This window comes from Arctopsyche grandis, chromosome 12 (genome assembly GCF_051622035.1).
Source record: "Arctopsyche grandis isolate Sample6627 chromosome 12, ASM5162203v2, whole genome shotgun sequence".
NCBI lineage: Eukaryota > Metazoa > Arthropoda > Insecta > Trichoptera > Hydropsychidae > Arctopsyche > Arctopsyche grandis.
In genome coordinates this window covers 7,688,782-7,707,474 of record NC_135366.1, presented here as the reverse complement: position 1 = coordinate 7,707,474, position 18,693 = coordinate 7,688,782, and the positions used below count along the sequence as shown (strand labels likewise).

The window sequence follows — 18,693 nt, the reverse complement described above, 5'->3', positions numbered from 1 at the left end:
ATACCGTGAGACTGAGTGTCGTGGGAATACATATCCGGGTACATGCCTATACAATAGGGAAGTGACCGGACTGAGCGGCCTATCCGTTACAAGGCGGTATCAAGACATTCTGGACAGAGCACTGCCAGTGCGTGTATCTCCTTAATCACCAATAAATACTGTGACACGACTTTGGCCTTTTACTTGGGTCCTCCACCCACCCCTACGCAACAGTATCAAAAAACAAAATTCTTTAAAAACACATACCGGCTATGAGAGTGTTCTCGAAACTCACATATTTCGGATCTTCAGTTAGATAAAAGTTCTACTTCCAGTTTGTAAAGATTTATAAATCAAGAGGCAACTGTATTTTTGACTTTTTTAAGAAAAATAAAAAAGTCATTTCCGATGTATCAAATTTGTTATTTTTTTATTTACATGGTATTGATATAAGGATTGTATAAAATTTTTTTTTGAAGATCACACATTTATACAAGGTTGAATAAAATATAAGAAAAAGTGAATACTTCCGGTTGATGGACTTACACCAAATTTATCATGTTGAGCTAAAACTTATAGGTATCTAAACTCCAGTTAAGAAAATATATATTTTTACCAGTTGAGAAAATATATATATTTTTTTTTCGTCACGTCTATTATGTGTGCAAAAGTTTCGGCTTAATACATTCAACAGTTTAAGAGATAAAAAAATCCAATGATAAATTAAACACGAGACCGAAGACCGAGTACAAATCAGTCAACTTTTCCCACAATGACAAAATTATATCTGTCGATGCTTCGCATAAAGATTAAATGATGGGGTAATCAACATTAATTTATATGACATATCCAATCAACGTAAATAAATGGTTTAATAATAATAATATGAACTCTATATTTAAATTTGATTTCAATATACATGTAATTTTCCATAAAAAAATGAAGGACAATACAAAAATAAACATTTGTATATGTTATATACAAAATAATATTGAAACAAGTTTGAATGAAAAAAAAAAAAAAACATTGACATAATATATAATATAAACAACATTAATAAAAAGATTTTTTAAAGAATATTTTCAAAAGGCACATTATATTGTGTATATAAAAAACTAGTACAATATCTATAAAAAAATAAACAAGATAGCACCAATTCCTAAAGGAGCAAATGTGCATACACGTAACACGGCATACATACATTTTCACCGATAAAAGGTCGGTTAATATGCAATGCATTAAGTTGATAAGTGCATTAATTGTCGTTTTTTTTGAGGTTTATATGCATGTGCGTATTCAAATGCACACGTGTCATTTGCGTAGTACTGTATAAATTTACTTGTAATAACAAATATATTCATTTGAAAGTGATAGAGAGCACAATATTGAATATGATCATACACAAGTGTATTAAAAAACTCATGCAATTTATATAAATATATATATAAATACATAATATAGTATGTATTTTGAGTAACATTTTATAAAACTATTATATTTTTCTTATAAGGCACATCGCTCACAGTACGGTTTTCAACTACACAAACATAAGATATGCATTTTATGTGCACGCATCTAAATGATTTTGCGTTTACTTTATAATTTTAAAATAATAATCTATTTGTAATTTCGAAACATTAACATTAAAAAGTTATTAAAAATTAATTTCATCTATATATGACGTATGTAATTAAGTATTGTTTTAACTATATTGCTTCTATGTAAAATTATTTACAATGCGCAAAAAAATTCGATAATTTGAGCAATGAAAGAGTTAAATAGTGAGCAATTTACACTCATAAAATCGACGTAACAGAAAAAAAATATCCATTTCAAAACAAATACAAGCTAAATACTCCATTAAAAATATACATAAATTAATGCATTCTACATGTGTATATAAAATTATACAATTTTAACCACCCTATCATCGCCTTTCATACAAAGATGATGATAATTCGGTTATATTTTAATTTTGATAAAATTTCGATAACGTTAACAATGATTAATATTACTTACAAAACGATGTAAAACCTATGAGTCCATCCAATTGCGAAAAAAAAACTAGTGATCTTTTGATTTCCTTCATCTTGATGGATTAAATTTTATTTCACTCATTTTGAAAACTAATCATTAAATATATATCTTAAGTACTTCATCTGCCTTATTTATTTACACTTGTTTTTTTTTTTTATCAGTACATTTTCTACAAGATTTATGGTTTGTATCTGAAACCAGATAAATAAATTCCAATCTACGGGCAGAACATTTTTATGCATACCAAAATTAATACTGTTATTAAAGGTCTAATTGATTAATCAACTACAAAAGACCACTTTGGGACAAGAATAATATAAAAATAGCATTATAAAAAAATTCAAATGTTATATAAAATACACATGCATACGCTTAACCTTCTTTATCTCTATCTCTCGTTGCAGGTCATCCGAGAAAATGACAATCTGTTCGATTCGCATGCAATATTATTCAATGGGAAAAGTTAACAATAATATAACAAAAGTAAAAAGCGTTTTCTAACTTATGCATATTAAATCATGAAATTTTAGCACAGATTAGCAGGATTAGCAAATTTTGTATATTAAATTTAATTAAAATTCAGCACTAAAGTGCAAAAATAATGTAATAATCGAATCAGCACCTTCTAAGGACATAACAAACCCTGCACTTTAAAAGAAAGTATACAATACACATAAATAATATAAAAAAGCCACTAAAGCAATACATTATTTGAATTAGTTCATTAATATTCTAAGGTAAAAAATTATTCATGTAATAAAAAAAAAATACACTAATAAGCCTGCCGAAAAGGCACCAGACAAAATTCAACTGTTTTATATACAGAAAATAATTTTTTACCAATAAAAAAAAGCAATTAAGGAATTATATAATTTCATTTCAGTTGACTAGCTTTATTATGCTAAAAATCAAATAAAATATCCTTAATTAGTTTCAACATATGTATATATGTATGTGTGTGTGTGTGTGTGTGTCTGTGTGTGATTGTATTATGTCAGTATTTTATTATCATTAAAAAACCTATGGATACTAAAATGGCGAAAATCCTATACACACGTATTCAGTTATAAATGCAACTTGTAGCATGATATATCAATGCAAACTGACACAATCCGGAAAATAAATAGTATATATAAAAAAAATGGGACATACTTAAGAATTTAAGTACTAATCTCTGTCATATGTGTACAAGTATAGTATGTGTGTGTGTGTGTGTGTTTGTTACACAAAAATTTACAAAATTAAAAATATATTGTGCAATACTTAATTCAAAAATAATACACCGCAGTCATGCGATTATTGCTAATAAAATAAATTATTACACTGTTCACAATTCGATATACAAAAAAGCGTCATCGTTCAGTTGCTACACTTCGTCGGGCGCCAATCTGTTATCGTTACTGTTTTTATAATGATCCGTAACATCCTCGTCCTGGCTGATAACGGCTACCGGAGGTGGCGGCGAAACCGCCGGAGTCGGCGAAACGTTCGACGTAGGAGTTAGCTTGGCCCCCGCTTCCAGAGCGCGGATCCTATTCTCATGTTTGACGATCATCGATTTCAACCGTCGTATTTCATCGGTGAATTCTTGCAACTGCTTGTCCTACAGCAATAATAAACAATTAACCATATTCAAAATACGAATGGGTACAATATGAATCAGATTATAAGTCAAATTACGGTGAGAGCAGTCGCCGGCGGTGCTACTGGGGCTGGTGGAGGAAGAGCATCTGTCTGTGACAGCTGCGCTTCCCCTGATTGCGGAGTCGGCGAACGACCCGCTCTCGGCACACGTCTGTCCAAAGCATTTGATCTCTTTACAACCAATTGCTGTGCAGCATTTCCGGAAACGTAACCTCCTTGTACCATCATACAACGATCCTACAAATTCGACAAATCAACAAAAAGTAGAAAAAAAACACATGTATCTATAGTATTCGAGATTTATACTATTCTATGTACCTTTAATGATATGGTAAGTGGTTCTGCGTCTTGTCCACCCACCCATTCCTCTGCTGAAAGTGCTGGGACATCGCTAAGCGTATCAGGATACAAGTCCTCTTGGAAGAGTTCCGATTTACGCGGTACGGTCATTGATATTACCTACAATAAAACACACATTTAAGCATTTGTAAAAACACAATATTAGTTACAATAAAAAAAAAAAACAAAAAAATCACGTAGGTAATTAAATTACCTGACATAAGCCTGAATTATTCAGCCTGTAAAATTTGGTGATTTCACATGTTGAAACATCACAGCCTCTCTTGGGCATCATGCCGATACCTAAAATGGAAATCGTCTATGTAAATCATGTACCAGTGGTTTTCTATGGATTGAATATAAAAATTAATAATATTATTAATAAAATACAAGGCAATTATACCTCTTTGGGGTTCCGGAGTTTGAAATGTGTTGATGTAGTGAACAAACGGTGGCTCTGGAGTTATCTGTATAAATACATACGAAACGTTTACTCTCAAATATCAATATACTATAATATAAGATTATTAAAGACAATAAAATGTTAAATAAAAAAGTAACGTAAAATATATGAATTTGTTAATAAAAAATAGGTGGTTAGTATAGAAAAAGTTGAATATGTATTATTTTTATTTAGGTATCCTTTAGAAATAGAATTTTTACCTCAAAGTATCTAATAACGGAGTCCCCTTTTCCGCAAAGATATACCATACTAGTGTCAGGATCGTAAAGGGGAAACATAACACCGTTAGAAGTATCTAATTCCACCATAACAATAGGTTCATTGAGAGCATCTGGGGCTCTCAATGAATATTGTCTTTCAGACATTTTACTGAATCTAATAAAGGATAAAAAATAAATCATAAAAAAAACAAAAATTAAATTGCGTTTTCTATGAAAAATCCAGAAAATGTTTTACCCGGTGGTGAAGACGAGTCCGTGCCTGAGGAAAATAGCGCGAGATGCTTTAGTACCTTCATGGCAAATAGCTTCTCCCTCGATCACTCCCGTTCTTGGGTCTATTAATCTAAAAACAATATTTATGATATAATATCGAAACCAACAGAATAGACTAGCAGTTAGCATATAATGCTTTGAGCAAAGTGGTCACGGGTTCAAATCCCACTGGTTTCTGCTAGTCAGACCTTGAATTTGTAACTCCAGGTTGATCGTTTTCTATCAAAATTGCCAATTATTGAAACGGTTTCAACAAATTGGCAACCTTTCCCTTTTTCTCGCAAAACTCGAGTTTTCAGCAATCTCGAGTTTCGCCGAATTGTATAAAATGTTGCAAATTTACAAATTTGACCATAGATGTCTCTGTGGATTGATATGTATTTATTTTGTATTATTTTAATAACACTTGTATCAAATATACAATGTTTCTGGCCAGGAAGGCGCATTGGGGTTACCTGTTGGGCCTTTCTGGTATAAATTAAAAATAAAAAAATACAAATTGCATTATATCAAAAACATACTACACGATGTAACGAAATGACTATAATATACCTAATTTTTTTATCTTTGCAAGTGGTGAGGAGCTTAGATCCGTCCCAGTTAAAACAAGCCGAATAAACCAAATCCGGATGCGAGTCCAATTGGAGGAGAATTTCTCCAGTACCTACATTCCATATGGCGACCTGAAATTATACATATAATTATTGCACATCCAAACATCTTTTTTAGTTTTGTATATAATATTAAGATATATAAATTCTTATTTTGAATAAAAATACCAATAATTTTATTTTACTACCGCCATCTATGTATAAAACTATAGACGTCACCCAGATTTAAAATTTGCAAACTTCAAACGCGCCTTAACCCTTTGCCCGTGGCAATAAATGGGGACGCGACAATTGTTGCAAGTCCAAAAGGTTCAACGACAAAATGTACCCGAAAATTAGTGCACTGACAAAATGTACCCGCGACAAAATGTCCACGGAAATAATGTTCAAAAATCTACAGATTACATTGAATTAGTTTATATGGCAGGGCTTCTCAACCGTCTCCAAAATTTTCTTTATTTCAAATGAATAATTTACTTTTTATCGTATACCCCTGAAATTTAAACTAATTCATTGACATCTGCAATATGCTTAAAAAGTTTTTTTTTTCAATTTAAATACGTAAATATTGGATAGGGCTAAGAATCCCTAACATCTAAACTAATACAATGACATCTTAAAATGATATTCAATGAGTCACAATGACATTCGCTTAAAATGTAATTGTTCAACTTAAATAAGAATATGTTGGTGCGGTTGAGAACACCTGTAATTTATACTAATTTAATAAAATCCGCGATCTATACGATAAAAAGTACCATATACATCGATAGATATATAACATATAATACAATAAAAAGTTACTTTTTCCATTAAAATAGGATTTTTGAACATTTTGTCGCTTGAACATTATTTCCGTGGACATTTTGTCGCGGGTATCGTCGCCATTGTACAACAGACGTGACGTCACATAAACGAGGTTTCAGTATGGTTCCACAAAAAACTAATTTTGACTGGTATATATTCATTTTAAGCAAATTGAATAGATGGCATTCAACTCTCAGTAATATATTCAACCAATTTTGAACCTTAAAACAGTTGAAATAGGCGCATATAAGCCTCAAAGCCCCGTGCAAAGTTCAGAAATTCTATGGAAGACAGCCGCGCTACAGACTTGTCGCGCAAAGCTTCCATAGAAGACGGCCGCGGGCAAACGGTTAAACGATATTTTATCTCTATCTTAATGGCGGAAGATTCATTTACTTATATTGATGACCAAAATGAGCAATAGGGCAAAGTATGAAAACGATCGGATAAGAGGCAAATCTTTTCCTGAATTGTAATCGTAAGTGAAACGTAAAGGAGGTTTGTATAAAAATATAAGAAACCGACAACACACCTGATTATCGGAGCCGGCCGTCAAAAGAACATTCTGTGCAGTAGGATGCCAAACTACTAATCCAACACGACGCTGATGAAAAACTAAATCCACCACGGGTTCTGTGAGAGTTCTCGACAGGCCACCGTCAGGAATTTGCCAAACCTGATAATAATAATTCAGTATAAATATATTCACAATAATAACATATACATTGGAATACAGATCGTAATATTACTTTAACGACACAATCTTCAGACCCAGAAGCTATGACGTTATCATTGTGCGGACACCACGCTATATCGAGCACTGGTCCCTTATGCCCGCCCACTAAAGGATGATCCGGCGATATTCTCCCGACCTACAAGTAAAGCAAAACATCATCGTCTATCATATATATATATTGTATAATAATTAAGATAATTTCAAAAGCTTTAACCATACTTTATTGTGAGGTAGTACGATGAATGCTCCACCGCCTGCAGATTCGACGATAATTGCTAAAAACTTGGGATTCACCGCACAAAACGTAGAGTCCCACGAACTTTTAGATACTCTTATGTTATCGTAACATTGTTCCCTTTTGAGCGGTTGCCCGTACACATGTCGAAACTTGGAACTACGCACTACACGAAACGACATCTGAAATATATAAATCGTAATGTTATTATTTTTCTGCCGATTCGTAAAATAGACGTGAAGAAAATTTAAGAAATTCTCAGTCATATATTTGAATGATTAGCATTAGAGAACTGTGTGTATAGTTTTAGGTATCAAATTAGGACAACACATGTATAAATGTATGTTATTATTATAAAGCAATATTATTTCATAAGTGTTATATATATATATTCAGATTGTTGCTTGATTTTGAAATAGACATTTGATTGAATGGTTTGAATGTCGAACGAATGGAAATAATCAGAGCTTTTCATTTCAAGCAAAGTCGAAGTTGTAAAGAATCAATTGACTTGTTTTTATTATTTTCTTTGATTAATAGTATTATGGTATGTGTCCACTAGAGTATCAAATTTTATTGAAGTAAACCCACTAAAAAATTGAAATTTATTAATTTCTATATAAAACCCATGCTTTTTAATAACATTATAAATAAATAAAGTCAGAGTCGGTAAACTTTGATCCGACTCCACGGTCCAGGAAATTATCGACACTTTCAAGGCAATATACATCATCAGCTTTTTACAATGCTCTAATACGTTTTATCATCTTTACAGAACAGATTCGATCTTAAAAGATTGCCTATAGATCGCACTAAACCAACTCGTACACTTGAGATAAACACTTGAGATTATATCAGATTATCGACGGTTAGTTGGTTCTGAATTTTTGAAAGATTGTATTTTCTAAAAATAAACTTCTCGAGTTCGCCGTCAGACCGACGAGGCAAAACTACAACCGATTGACAGGTAATCGTAGTCGACTATATATTAGTATATAGTATAAATTTATAATGTAATCGCAATTGAAATTTTATCGGTCAGTTTGACGTTCATCCGAATCTAGTATTCAAATCAAAGAGCGTAATGTAATCACGATAAAATTGAGAGACGACGGGGTGTAGGTGTTGCTTACGGATTTCGATACGATTACGTTTTGACAAGAAATAGACGCGAGAGTGCAAGGGATAATAGGCGTTGGGGGGTGGCCGTAGGGGTTAGAATCGCGCTCTCGGTGCGAAGTGTAATGCGAATAGAAATTTGTTTATATATATATAGTATAGTATATATTAGATTTGGAGGTTGGGTGTGGGGTGTGGGGTGTGAGGTGTGGGGTGAGGGGTGAGGGGTGCGGGTGTGGGGCGAGACCTCTGCGGGGCGGGCGGGTGAGGGGCGCGCGGCGGGCGGCGGGGCAGGCGCTGACGTCAGCGACGGCGACAGCAACGACGACGGCGACGAGCGACGGGCGGCGGCCGACTGGGCGTCGGGTGGAGGGGAGAAGGGGACGAGGGGAGGAGGGGGGGGGAGGCGAGCGGGGAGGGGGGCGGGGGGCGGTAGGCGGCCGTAACCACCGCCATATTTGGTAATGCGAGAGGAAAGCGTCAGCGACAGAGGCAACCGCCACCTGCCCACACCTCGCTGCACTCCACACTCCTCATTCTTCATTCTTCATTCTTCATTCTTCATCTCCAATAATTCAATCAACTTTTCGGCAATTTATTCTTTTTATTTCCCTTTCCCTTTCCCCTTCTGTCTACGGTTTTTATTCATTTGAATTATTCTCGAGTGCATCTCTCCTTTCCACATTCGTTGACTTTTTTACTTACCGAGGTATAATTTACAAAAATATTCAAATTTTTTATCGAGGCAAAGCATTGATGTATAATACACATAGATGGGCCGGTTCGGTGATTACTGGTCACAAATTACTCGTCACAAAGTCACTAAAATCTCTATAACGGAACATCTGGCAGCCGAAAAGTCCATCATACTAACGATAACTATCATAGTAACGAGAACTTGAGTGCCAAATATTGTGTATTCGCGATTTTCATGGCAAAAATTGTCTTTGTGACCAGTAATCACCGAACCGTGTAACGTGACGTGTAATTTTGGTCGAAGATATTTTCTTCACTAACTGAGGGGTGCGGGGGTTTTAACTAGCTGGGAAGTTGGGAACAAAATGTTTTTTTTTCCTTACGACGCAGCGGTACCTACCTACCTACTAAGAGAAACTGTGCATGCGCCATGTATTTTGCATGCGCCAAAAGGGAGACCAGTATAAGACGTGAGGGCGGATCTAGTGTATTATACATCGATGAGGCAAAGAGAGAAATTTATCTAGAACAGTGGTTCTTAGCCTGGGTTCGATCGAACCCCAAGGGTTCGGTGAGTCAATCTCAGGGGTTCGGCGGAAATTCAGCAGAGCCAGATTCAACAGCAACTCTTCAGAACGACAACGCTCTCAACGTTTTCGTGTCAATAAATGGTAACGTAGGTTCGGTGATTACTATCGTACTAACACGTTCCGGACTAATCCGCCTCGATCGTAACAACTTTTAAAATTTCGTCCCATGCTCGTCTCTTTGCGGTCTTATCCCTGTAGCTTTTGTCTTTCAAGTCCCAAAAACATGCTCTACTTTGGACTTCAAAAATGAATCGACCGGTGTCAAAAATCGTGTAGTACTCGAGCTATACACGAATGCGCGCGTCGACGACCGGCTGACAACCACATGCGGAATTGAAACATCCACAGAGGCCTGCGATTCGCACGACGGGCTTACGGGCGGTCCGCATAGTGTAGCGGCTATCGCTCATTTGTATGAAAACGGACGTACTGGTATACGCAACGGGAGAACCGCACCGGACGGTCCGATAAGTGTGCTGAGGCCCTAAAATCTCGATCGAGAACGGTTGCGGCTTGTGATAATTCAAAGTGGAAGAGCTGTAGTAGTCGTTGACGAAATGCAAACAAAAATAGTATGCATACGTACTGGTTCGGTGATTATTCCTCGCATAATACGAGAATTAAAATCTCGATAACTGAACATCTGGCACTCGAAAATTCCATTCATCGAGAGTTATTATCATCCTGACTATAACTGGAGTGCCATATATTTCATATTCGCGATTTCGTGCCAACGATTGTTCTTTGCGCGATCGCAATATGCAAAATAGTCCGTTTACCATTCGTACTATACTGGGAGGGCTGCAATCCTGCAGCCCTCCCAATATGTACTATACTGAGAGATCTGCAGCCACGCAGCCCATAAGGACGAGCCACCACTGGTCGAGAGTCATCCATGCAAACTATCACTAACGAAATTCCGTGTTGGCGAGTGCTAGATATTCCATATTCGTGATTTTCGTGGCAACGAATGTTGTTTACGCGCTCGCAATGTGCGCGATAATCCGTTTACCCTGCAAAACTAATCCTTAAAAAATCATAAGCTCGACCAAATGATGATACTTTCGTATATTCGATTCGTTTCATATAGATACTTTTTAAATATATAGCTGCCGCTCGATTTCAAACTTAAAATAACAATATTTTTTGAAATTATGATTGCAAATATTCTTTACTTCTACTCAAGCTAAGAAATACACTTTCTGTTTATTATCCATATATTTTTTAAAGTGTCAACTTCTTGAACGGTGCGTGCATTGAAAAATAGATGCGAAAAAGTGTATGGAAAGATGAATATTCAGGAGAAATCGTGGTGGGCACGCGTGAACGGTTTCATTTTCACCGTGCGCAATCGCGATACATAGTGTATGTAAACTAAAATTTTCAAAAGCATTTATCATTATAGTTATAAATTTTAAAACGATTTAGTTCGTCTGTTCAGCCCAAATAAGTGTTCGATTTTAAATTCAAGTAATGGTTGTAAATACGATATCGAGTGCCAAAAACCCCGTTGATGTGCAATTCGAATAGAAATATATTTCATTGGACATAAATAGAATTGTGACAAATATGATTACTTTTTATAGATCTCTTCGCGCAATTAATGTCGCACTTTAGCTTCTCGCGAGATTCGTTCTAGAATGCGCGCTCGTGTTGAATATCTCGCAACTTCCGTCCCCGCAAATTTAATTATAGCTTTGATTTTGGCTAAAACTGGATTAACCCCGAGTATTTTGACTACCCATTTCAGCGATAGCAAACTTTCACAAAATTAAATTTGATTTGTAAAAAGTTGCATCCAAGAGCCCACATTAAATATATATATAAAAAAAAACCACAATACTTAAACTTAAATAAAAACACCAAGTAGAATTGCAATATGTATTAAAAGTATAAATTATAATACCTAACAAGTATATTCAATGATACAAAAATAAATGCAACACAAAATGGAAATGTTTTAAATGAAGAGAAACGCCGGCTAAAAATCATTCCCTAATAATTTTTAAATTATTTTTATCTTCATAGAATAAGTCTACTTTTGAAGGATATATAACTTTCATTTTCCCTTCATAATCGACAATTTTCATCTGCTGTATTTGCAATTTATGTGATGTACCCAACCGGTTATTCACTTGCTGCTCGTCACCATCAGAACGTCCTCCGACACCCATACTCAATGTCTCAATAAGGAATGTATCCAATACTTTACGACAAATTGTTTGATTTTGCGAAGACGTTACTTCAACTATCATAGACGTCGTTTCATGAGACATCTAAAATAATATAATTCTCGTTAATATAAATTTGAGATCAATACAGGATAAGTACACATGTATGTGCATGCAAAACACAACATAGTAAATTACCTTAGTTAGTTCACTATTTGTAATCGGAGGAAAACTAATAGTATTACTTCCACTATCTTGTAAACATGGATAGAGACTTTTTCCTTCTAGTAAATACAAATATCTAAAAGCAATCAATAGAAACAATAAATAATGTGAAAATTGTATGAAACTTCAGTGAAAAATACTGTCATACTTATGTATTCCTGAATATACATTTCGCTTCTTTTCTTTTCTAAGATCTTCAGCCTCTTTTCGCAGTTGAGAATACAATTCAAGACCGGTATATGTTTTTGCTCGATTCAATGGTTGAATCACAATACTAAATGGCTGCTTTGCAGTGTATAACAAATCTCCTGAAAAATAATATTTTATTTTTGTTTGAATTTTGAAAGGCGCATCATATTGTATGTACTTTATTTGGGTTACAAAAATGATATTACCTGGAGGTATCTTTTGAAGATCGTGTGTGGCAATGGTAGCTGCATGCCTTTTCTCGCATATGGTATCGTGAAGTTTCGTTTGCATTTGAATGAACTTCTTAAACGATTCTTCGGTGAACGATAGACCCCGTACAATACAACAGACGATGTGCGGCCTGATTGCTTTGACGCTGTCAATGATTTTAACATTCGGTATATCGTCACTGCAATGAAGAACATACATTTTGTCACAAAGATTGTCTAAATTGCCATCTTCGTTCTCTACGGCGTCTGCCGTCTCATTTTTCTTCTGCTGTTGCTTTTTAATATTTTTTTTGCTAATCTTTCCCGATGCATTTAAATCAGCGCTGCTAGCTTTTGGGCACGTCTGCCGAATGTACTCTATTATCTGCTTGGACCTGCACTGATCAACCAACTTTAATAAACGATTATCGTTAAGTTTATTTCCTTTCAAATTAATATCTGCAGAAGATAAGAGAAATAACATTGATTTATAAGTTGTGAAATTATTTAAAAATTAAAATGATAGACTGGGGAAGATCGATGTAATAAACAGGGTGACCGGGTGCTTTTACATCGTTTACAATCAAAGGAAAAAATCAATATCAACTTTTATGATAAAAAGAGATTTGAGATGAGATCACAAAACATCAAGAAATAGAAAAAAATTGCACAACTTGGAATAAGTTCATATTTCAGAAACCAAACCCATTTAAATTGTATTCGAGCTCAGTGGATCCGAGTTGAGTTTCTAAGTCGAAAGCTGGATGTGAATCGCAGAAGAAAATATCGATGGCTTAGTGCACAAATATTGTACGTCCATTTTTGAATACCAGCACCTACAAACTTAAAATTCTATACAACTTCAAAAATGGACATACCATATCTGTACACTAAGCCATCGATATGTACATACATACAAATACGTTATTACATCATCATCAATTGGAAAATAGGGATTTCGAGGAGGACTTACGACTAAAGATGCTTTGTTCTGCATGAACGTTTTATTCCCGAAATGCAGATAAATCCGAAAAAAAGTACATATTTCTGTGCTTTATAGACTAGGAGAAAGCTTTTGATCGAGTCCGGGGCGAAAAATTGATCGAAGTATTGGACAAAAAAGACAAAACACTTCTCAAAAGTTTATATTGAAACTGCTCCATACTTATGAAGGTACATAGATGAGACTGAAAATATACATATTTCAATATTGAGATGGCAAAGAATTGCTTTATGAAATTTCTCTCTTTGAATTCTGCCTCCGAACGCTTCTATGTTATATGGATTTAAGACATGGATACTGTCGGTGATAACTACCAAGTGACTGGAAGCGTTTCCGGGTACAAGAAACAGTTCCTAAGGACTACATACGTAGGTTCCAAATACAGGTATGTCACCGGAAAATACTTAATAAACATTAGATTACATATATTCAATCTAAATTTTGTAGTTTAGAAAAATAAAAGGGAACAAAAATCGTGCTGCAAGCTGATTCTTTTTCGTATATCCTTATGTATGCAATTTAGATAAAAAAAACTTACAATTCTAAATTTGCACTATAAGAAAATTTTGTGCGTATTCATGGACTGCAGAGAGATAATTCTTTATTGATTTCAAAATCTGTATTTATATTTAGGGAAAAATGATCACTTGAGCGGTTGAAGTTCCGTCAGTCGACTCATCGGCAGTTGATATAAAATACTCGATTTTATTCGAAACATTTAAGCGAAATTTCTATACAATATTGACAATATCTGTGAGTATATGTGCGACAGTAAATGTTATACCAAACCTAGGATTTTAACCGTTTGCTCGCGGCCGTCTTCTATGGAAGCTTTGGGCGACAAGTCTGTAGCGCGGCTCTCTTCCATAGAATTTCTGAACTTTGCACGGGATTTTGAGGCTTATATACGCCTATTTCAACTGTTTTAAGGTTCAAAATTGGTTGAATATATTACTGAGAGTTGAATGCCATCTATTCAATTTGCCTAAAATGGATATATACCAGTCAAAATTAGTTTTTTGTGGAACCATACTGAAACCTCGTTTATGTGACGTCACGTCTTCATACAATTATAAAGAATGATTATTTGACAATTAATCCAAAACTACGAGATATATTATGTATTTTATTGTTTAAAATAATCTTTATGTATTAATTAACATATCTGGTTACTTGAGTAAATATTAAAATCTGTATTTAAGGTCGAAAACTCGATTGCCAAATTCGCGAAAAAGGTGCCGCGTACAGGGCTTGTTCGCTATATTTATTTCCGTGGGCAAAGGATATGACTATGATACAAAGCAGAAACGTGCTCATTGTGCAATTTGTACAAGTGTGAATTTTCATACTGTGCATGAGATCCGATCACCCCAGATACAACGCGTCATATCGTTACCTTTGAGTCGGGGAATTTCGGATAATTCCTTAGGAACCAGTTTGATCTGATTTAGTCCGAGGTCTAAGTTCTTGAGCGCCGGAAGACAGCTCACTTCGGCGGGAATGTCTACGATGTTGTTGGAATTCAACTTGAGGTCGGCCAGGTGGGAGTTCTCCTTGCGACAGACGTCTGGGAAGTGCGTCAGCCGGTTGTGAGACAGGTCGAGCAGCAGCAGCTTGGGCAGGAGGCAACTGGGAAAATGCTCCAGCTGGTTAGCGCTCATGTTGATCGTGGACAAGTGCGACAAGCACGAGAGCTCCGGAACGGTCGGTATCTGATTGCGCGACAGATCGAGCACCGAAAGTTCTGGAAGTCGCAGAGCAGCCTTCGGAAACTCGGCCAGGCCCGTGTTGAAGACGAGCAGGGAGCGAAGCTGCTTCAAGCGCTCCAGCTCGGCGGGCAGCCGCTGCAGGGACAGCTCGGTGAGGGTGAGCAGGTTCAGCGGCAGAGCGAACAGTTGCGAGGGCAAAACGCCCCCCGACGCCTGCACGCGGCGCGCCGCTTCGTCCCCGCATAGTTTCACTTCGCGGCGAGACTCGCGCGCGGCCACCTCCACTTCCGGCCAGCCGCATCCGACTTCCATCTTCAACACTCCAAATTCAGTCCAAATGCCAACAACGAAGACGCTCGTCACTTGCCACCAGCCACCAGCCACCAGCCACCTGCTCCACACCGCCAACCGCACGAACTGTCAAATCATTAATTCCATGACCGATGTGATAAAGCGCGTTACCACCTTAGCACACTGAAAGAACTACGCTATTTTAAGACAACTTGGCATGACCGCCTGTTATAAACCCAACTTTATTTCAAAAGTCACTAAAATCTCTATAACGGAACATCTGGCAGCTGAAAAGTCCATCATACTAACGATAACTAATCATACAAGCCAGCAGTTTGGCTTAGTGATAGCGTATATATTTAGCATCACTGAGGTCATAGGTTCGTGTCCTCGCCACTGCTGGTTAGATTTGGGGGTTTTGTGACTCCAAATCGATCGTTTCTCTATCAGAGTTTGCCAATTTTATCTGATCATTGCTGAAACGGTTCCTGAAAATTGGTATTAAATCTAATCCTGTTGTCACAAAAATCTGCCTGTGTATAATTTGTATTAATTATACACAGTAATCTGAAATCCATAGATGTCATTATGATTATTATTTCTGATTAATTGTTATATTCTATATATTCTGATTGTATATGTATGTATTACTGTATTTCTGATTTCTGATTGTTTATGTATTTCATTAACGTACACCCGTCGCATTGGAGCAAATCTGTAATGGCGAGTGTGTATTGATTTGTGACAATAAATAAATAAATACTAACGAGAACTCGAGTGCCAAATATTTCATATTCGCGATTTTCATTGCAAAAAATGTCTTTTGGACATAATAATAATCCAATTGTGGAGTATGAAAAATTGCTGATAATTAGCACATATCATTATGGTAATTGGACTATTCGTCTATAGAACAGGTGGTCGAGTGAAAGGTTTCGACCGTTTCCCGGCCTATGGAAATTCAGTTGAGTTTGAAAGAGGATCGTTTATTTTCGTTCAATTGGTACAATGGTTATTGTATGTACGAAGAGGTTTCTTCGGAGAAGTGATCTGTTTGAACTCCAGAGGCTCACTCTGCCGGTGGAAGTTGCTGCGTTGCTTTATAAACGTTTTGGGTTGATGTGTGTCGTGTGCACATCTTTTGTTCTTGGTACTCGCGCTGCCCTAGTTATGTTTTATGGGTTCATACGCCTGGACGTAGTTCGTGGTTTTTATGGGTTCAGTGAGTTCTTCCTTTGTTTCCAAGACACGTGTATAGAAACACGTGTCGACCTTTTGACGAGGCGAGCGTGTGCCATGCGTTAATGACTTTCCTGGATATGTGTCGCAGTGACCTGATGAGATAATTTCAGTTGTACTACATATATGCCTACACGTCACTTTGCCGTGGTCACAAAGATAATTTTTGCCATGAAAATCGCGAATACACAATCTTTGGCACTCAAGTTCTCATTAATATGATAGTTATCGTTAGTATGATGGACTTTTCGGCTGTCAGATGTTCCGTTATAGAGATTTTAGTGACGAGTACTTTGTGACCAGTAATCACCGAACCATCATTATACGGTAAACGGACTACTAGTTATATGCAAACCAGTCACAGGACAACCGGTCGCTCTAGATCGGTCACACGTGATCACCAGTCACACTAAAACTGGTCACGAGAAAACTGGTCACACCCTAAAACTGGTCACGAGAAAACTGGTCAACCCTAAAACTGGTCACGAGAAAACTGGTCAACCCTAAAACTGGTCACACCCTAAAATCGGTCACGAGAAAACTGGTTGACCGATTTTAGGGTGTGACCAGTTTTAGTGTGACGGGTGATCACGTGTGACCGATCTAGAGCGACCGGTTGTCCTGTGACCGGTTCACATTTGACTAGTAATCACCGAACCCATTATACTCAGGCGCGGCTCGTGCATGGGAACTGTGGCGCTGCAGCACCCCCAGAAAAATTACTATAGGGGATGAACGAATGAGACGACTGGCATGTTAATGCACGTGTTTATTATATGACAGCTGAAGACAGAGTGAGTAGCGGCTCTCCGAACCCAGCCGGGTTGGTCCCCACTCGCAGGAAGGTAACCAAACTCGACCATGTCGTATAAGCGAGCCGCCACATCACTCCCCCCCCAGCATCAGCGATACCAAAATTACAAAGAAACAAATTTTAAAAAAGAAAAAAATTATTGTTACACAAAGAGAAAAAAAAATTATTGAGTGGGGAGAAAAAAATTGTTGACGTGGGTCATCCGCTGTGTAGGTGTACCGCCCTGAATGGTCGGTAGATTCGAGGGCGGTGACGTCGCGAGCAGGACGGTGGCTGGTCCGATGGTCGCGCCGATGCGATGCTGCGGCGGCGCCGCTCTTCCGAGGCTGGTCGGTTGGTGGGGCGGCGGGGGCGGCAGGGGCATCGATGTGGTTGATGATACTCCGAGCTGGACTGTGAGTCGTTGTGGCTCGTGGAGGTGTTGTAGCGCTACCGCCCGTCTCGGCGTGACGACGCTCGTGGGGACGGACGGGGCCTTGATGATGATGATGATGATGATGGTGCTGAGGTGGTGTGTGATGAATCTTGTGGTGCTGGATGACCGTTCTATGTGTAGTGGATCGCGCATGACTCCACATCCAGCTGTCAAGATCGTCGTCTCATTCGCTCCCCCATTTTTGCACCTGTCATCGACGTTGTGGCTGGACTCATGCGATAGGTAGGTAGGTAGCCGTGTCTGCTCGTTTATTGTCACCCGCGGGCCGCGGCGTGCTGTGTTGATGGCGATGGGGGCGCGGCGAGGCAGGGATGAGCGGCATGTTGAAATTGATCGAGGCTGCGTGGCTCGATGTCGGGGGTCACCAGTATAGGGGATGAACGAATGAGACGACTGGCATGTTAATGCACGTGTTTATTATATGACAGCTGAAGACAGAGTGAGTAGCGGCTCTCCGAACCCAGCCGGGTTGGTCCCCACTCGCAGGAAGGCAACCAAACTCGACCATGTCGTATAAGCGAGCCGCCACATTACAAACAAATTTTACAAACGCATTTACAACTTGTATTTAGAGATATTTGACATACTCATTAATAATGATTATATCAAATATCTAATCATTCTTATTTCAATTATATTCACAAGTTGTAAATGTAT

General features: G+C 37.3%; 5 protein-coding genes across 5 annotated transcripts in view; all 5 read right to left on the bottom strand.

Moving 5' to 3' along the window:
- The window catches only part of LOC143920219 (queuosine 5'-phosphate N-glycosylase/hydrolase), a 529,776-nt gene that overhangs the window by 231,610 nt on the left and 279,473 nt on the right, over positions 1-18,693 (bottom strand). The gene's annotated exons all lie outside the window — the stretch shown is intronic.
- LOC143920212 (uncharacterized) overlaps positions 1-18,693 on the bottom strand; it is a 262,942-nt gene that overhangs the window by 153,409 nt on the left and 90,840 nt on the right. The window lies entirely within an intron of this gene.
- The window catches only part of LOC143920234 (uncharacterized), a 60,507-nt gene that overhangs the window by 5,220 nt on the left and 36,594 nt on the right, over positions 1-18,693 (bottom strand). The window lies entirely within an intron of this gene.
- On the bottom strand, positions 854-8,984 carry coro (protein coronin). The gene is made up of 12 exons (XM_077442069.1): positions 8,712-8,984; positions 7,330-7,527; positions 7,124-7,246; positions 6,907-7,050; positions 5,509-5,639; positions 4,919-5,026; positions 4,663-4,837; positions 4,403-4,466; positions 4,214-4,302; positions 3,979-4,119; positions 3,697-3,897; positions 854-3,619 (listed from the first exon to the last, which is right to left on the bottom strand). The coding sequence occupies exons 2-12, from the start codon at positions 7,525-7,527 to the stop codon at positions 3,383-3,385; spliced, it is 1,611 nt and encodes a 536-aa protein (XP_077298195.1). The 5' UTR covers positions 8,712-8,984; the 3' UTR covers positions 854-3,382.
- Positions 11,618-15,740, bottom strand: LOC143920375 (leucine-rich repeat-containing protein 47-like). The gene is made up of 5 exons (XM_077443249.1): positions 14,944-15,740; positions 12,542-13,003; positions 12,295-12,454; positions 12,120-12,222; positions 11,618-12,026 (listed from the first exon to the last, which is right to left on the bottom strand). Exons 1-5 carry the CDS (start codon positions 15,566-15,568, stop codon positions 11,739-11,741), a joined length of 1,638 nt encoding a protein of 545 aa, XP_077299375.1. The 5' UTR covers positions 15,569-15,740; the 3' UTR covers positions 11,618-11,738.

Excerpts from the sequence above, each read along its gene's own strand:
- LOC143920375 (XM_077443249.1), bottom strand. The coding sequence starts at position 15,568 with ATGGAAGTCGGATGCGGCTGGCCGGAAGTGGAGGTGGCCGCGCGCGAG. Across the intron at positions 13,004-14,943 it reads CGAAATTCCCCGACTCAAAG|ATATTAATTTGAAAGGAAAT; the intron begins GTAACGATATGA and ends TATCTTCTGCAG. Across the intron at positions 12,455-12,541 it reads TCTTCAAAAGATACCTCCAG|GAGATTTGTTATACACTGCA; the intron begins GTAATATCATTT and ends ATTATTTTTCAG.
- coro (XM_077442069.1), bottom strand. The coding sequence starts at position 7,527 with ATGTCGTTTCGTGTAGTGCGTAGTTCCAAGTTTCGACATGTGTACGGG. Across the intron at positions 7,247-7,329 it reads TCGTACTACCTCACAATAAA|GTCGGGAGAATATCGCCGGA; the intron begins GTATGGTTAAAG and ends CTTTACTTGTAG. Across the intron at positions 3,898-3,978 it reads CACTTACCATATCATTAAAG|GATCGTTGTATGATGGTACA; the intron begins GTACATAGAATA and ends TCGAATTTGTAG.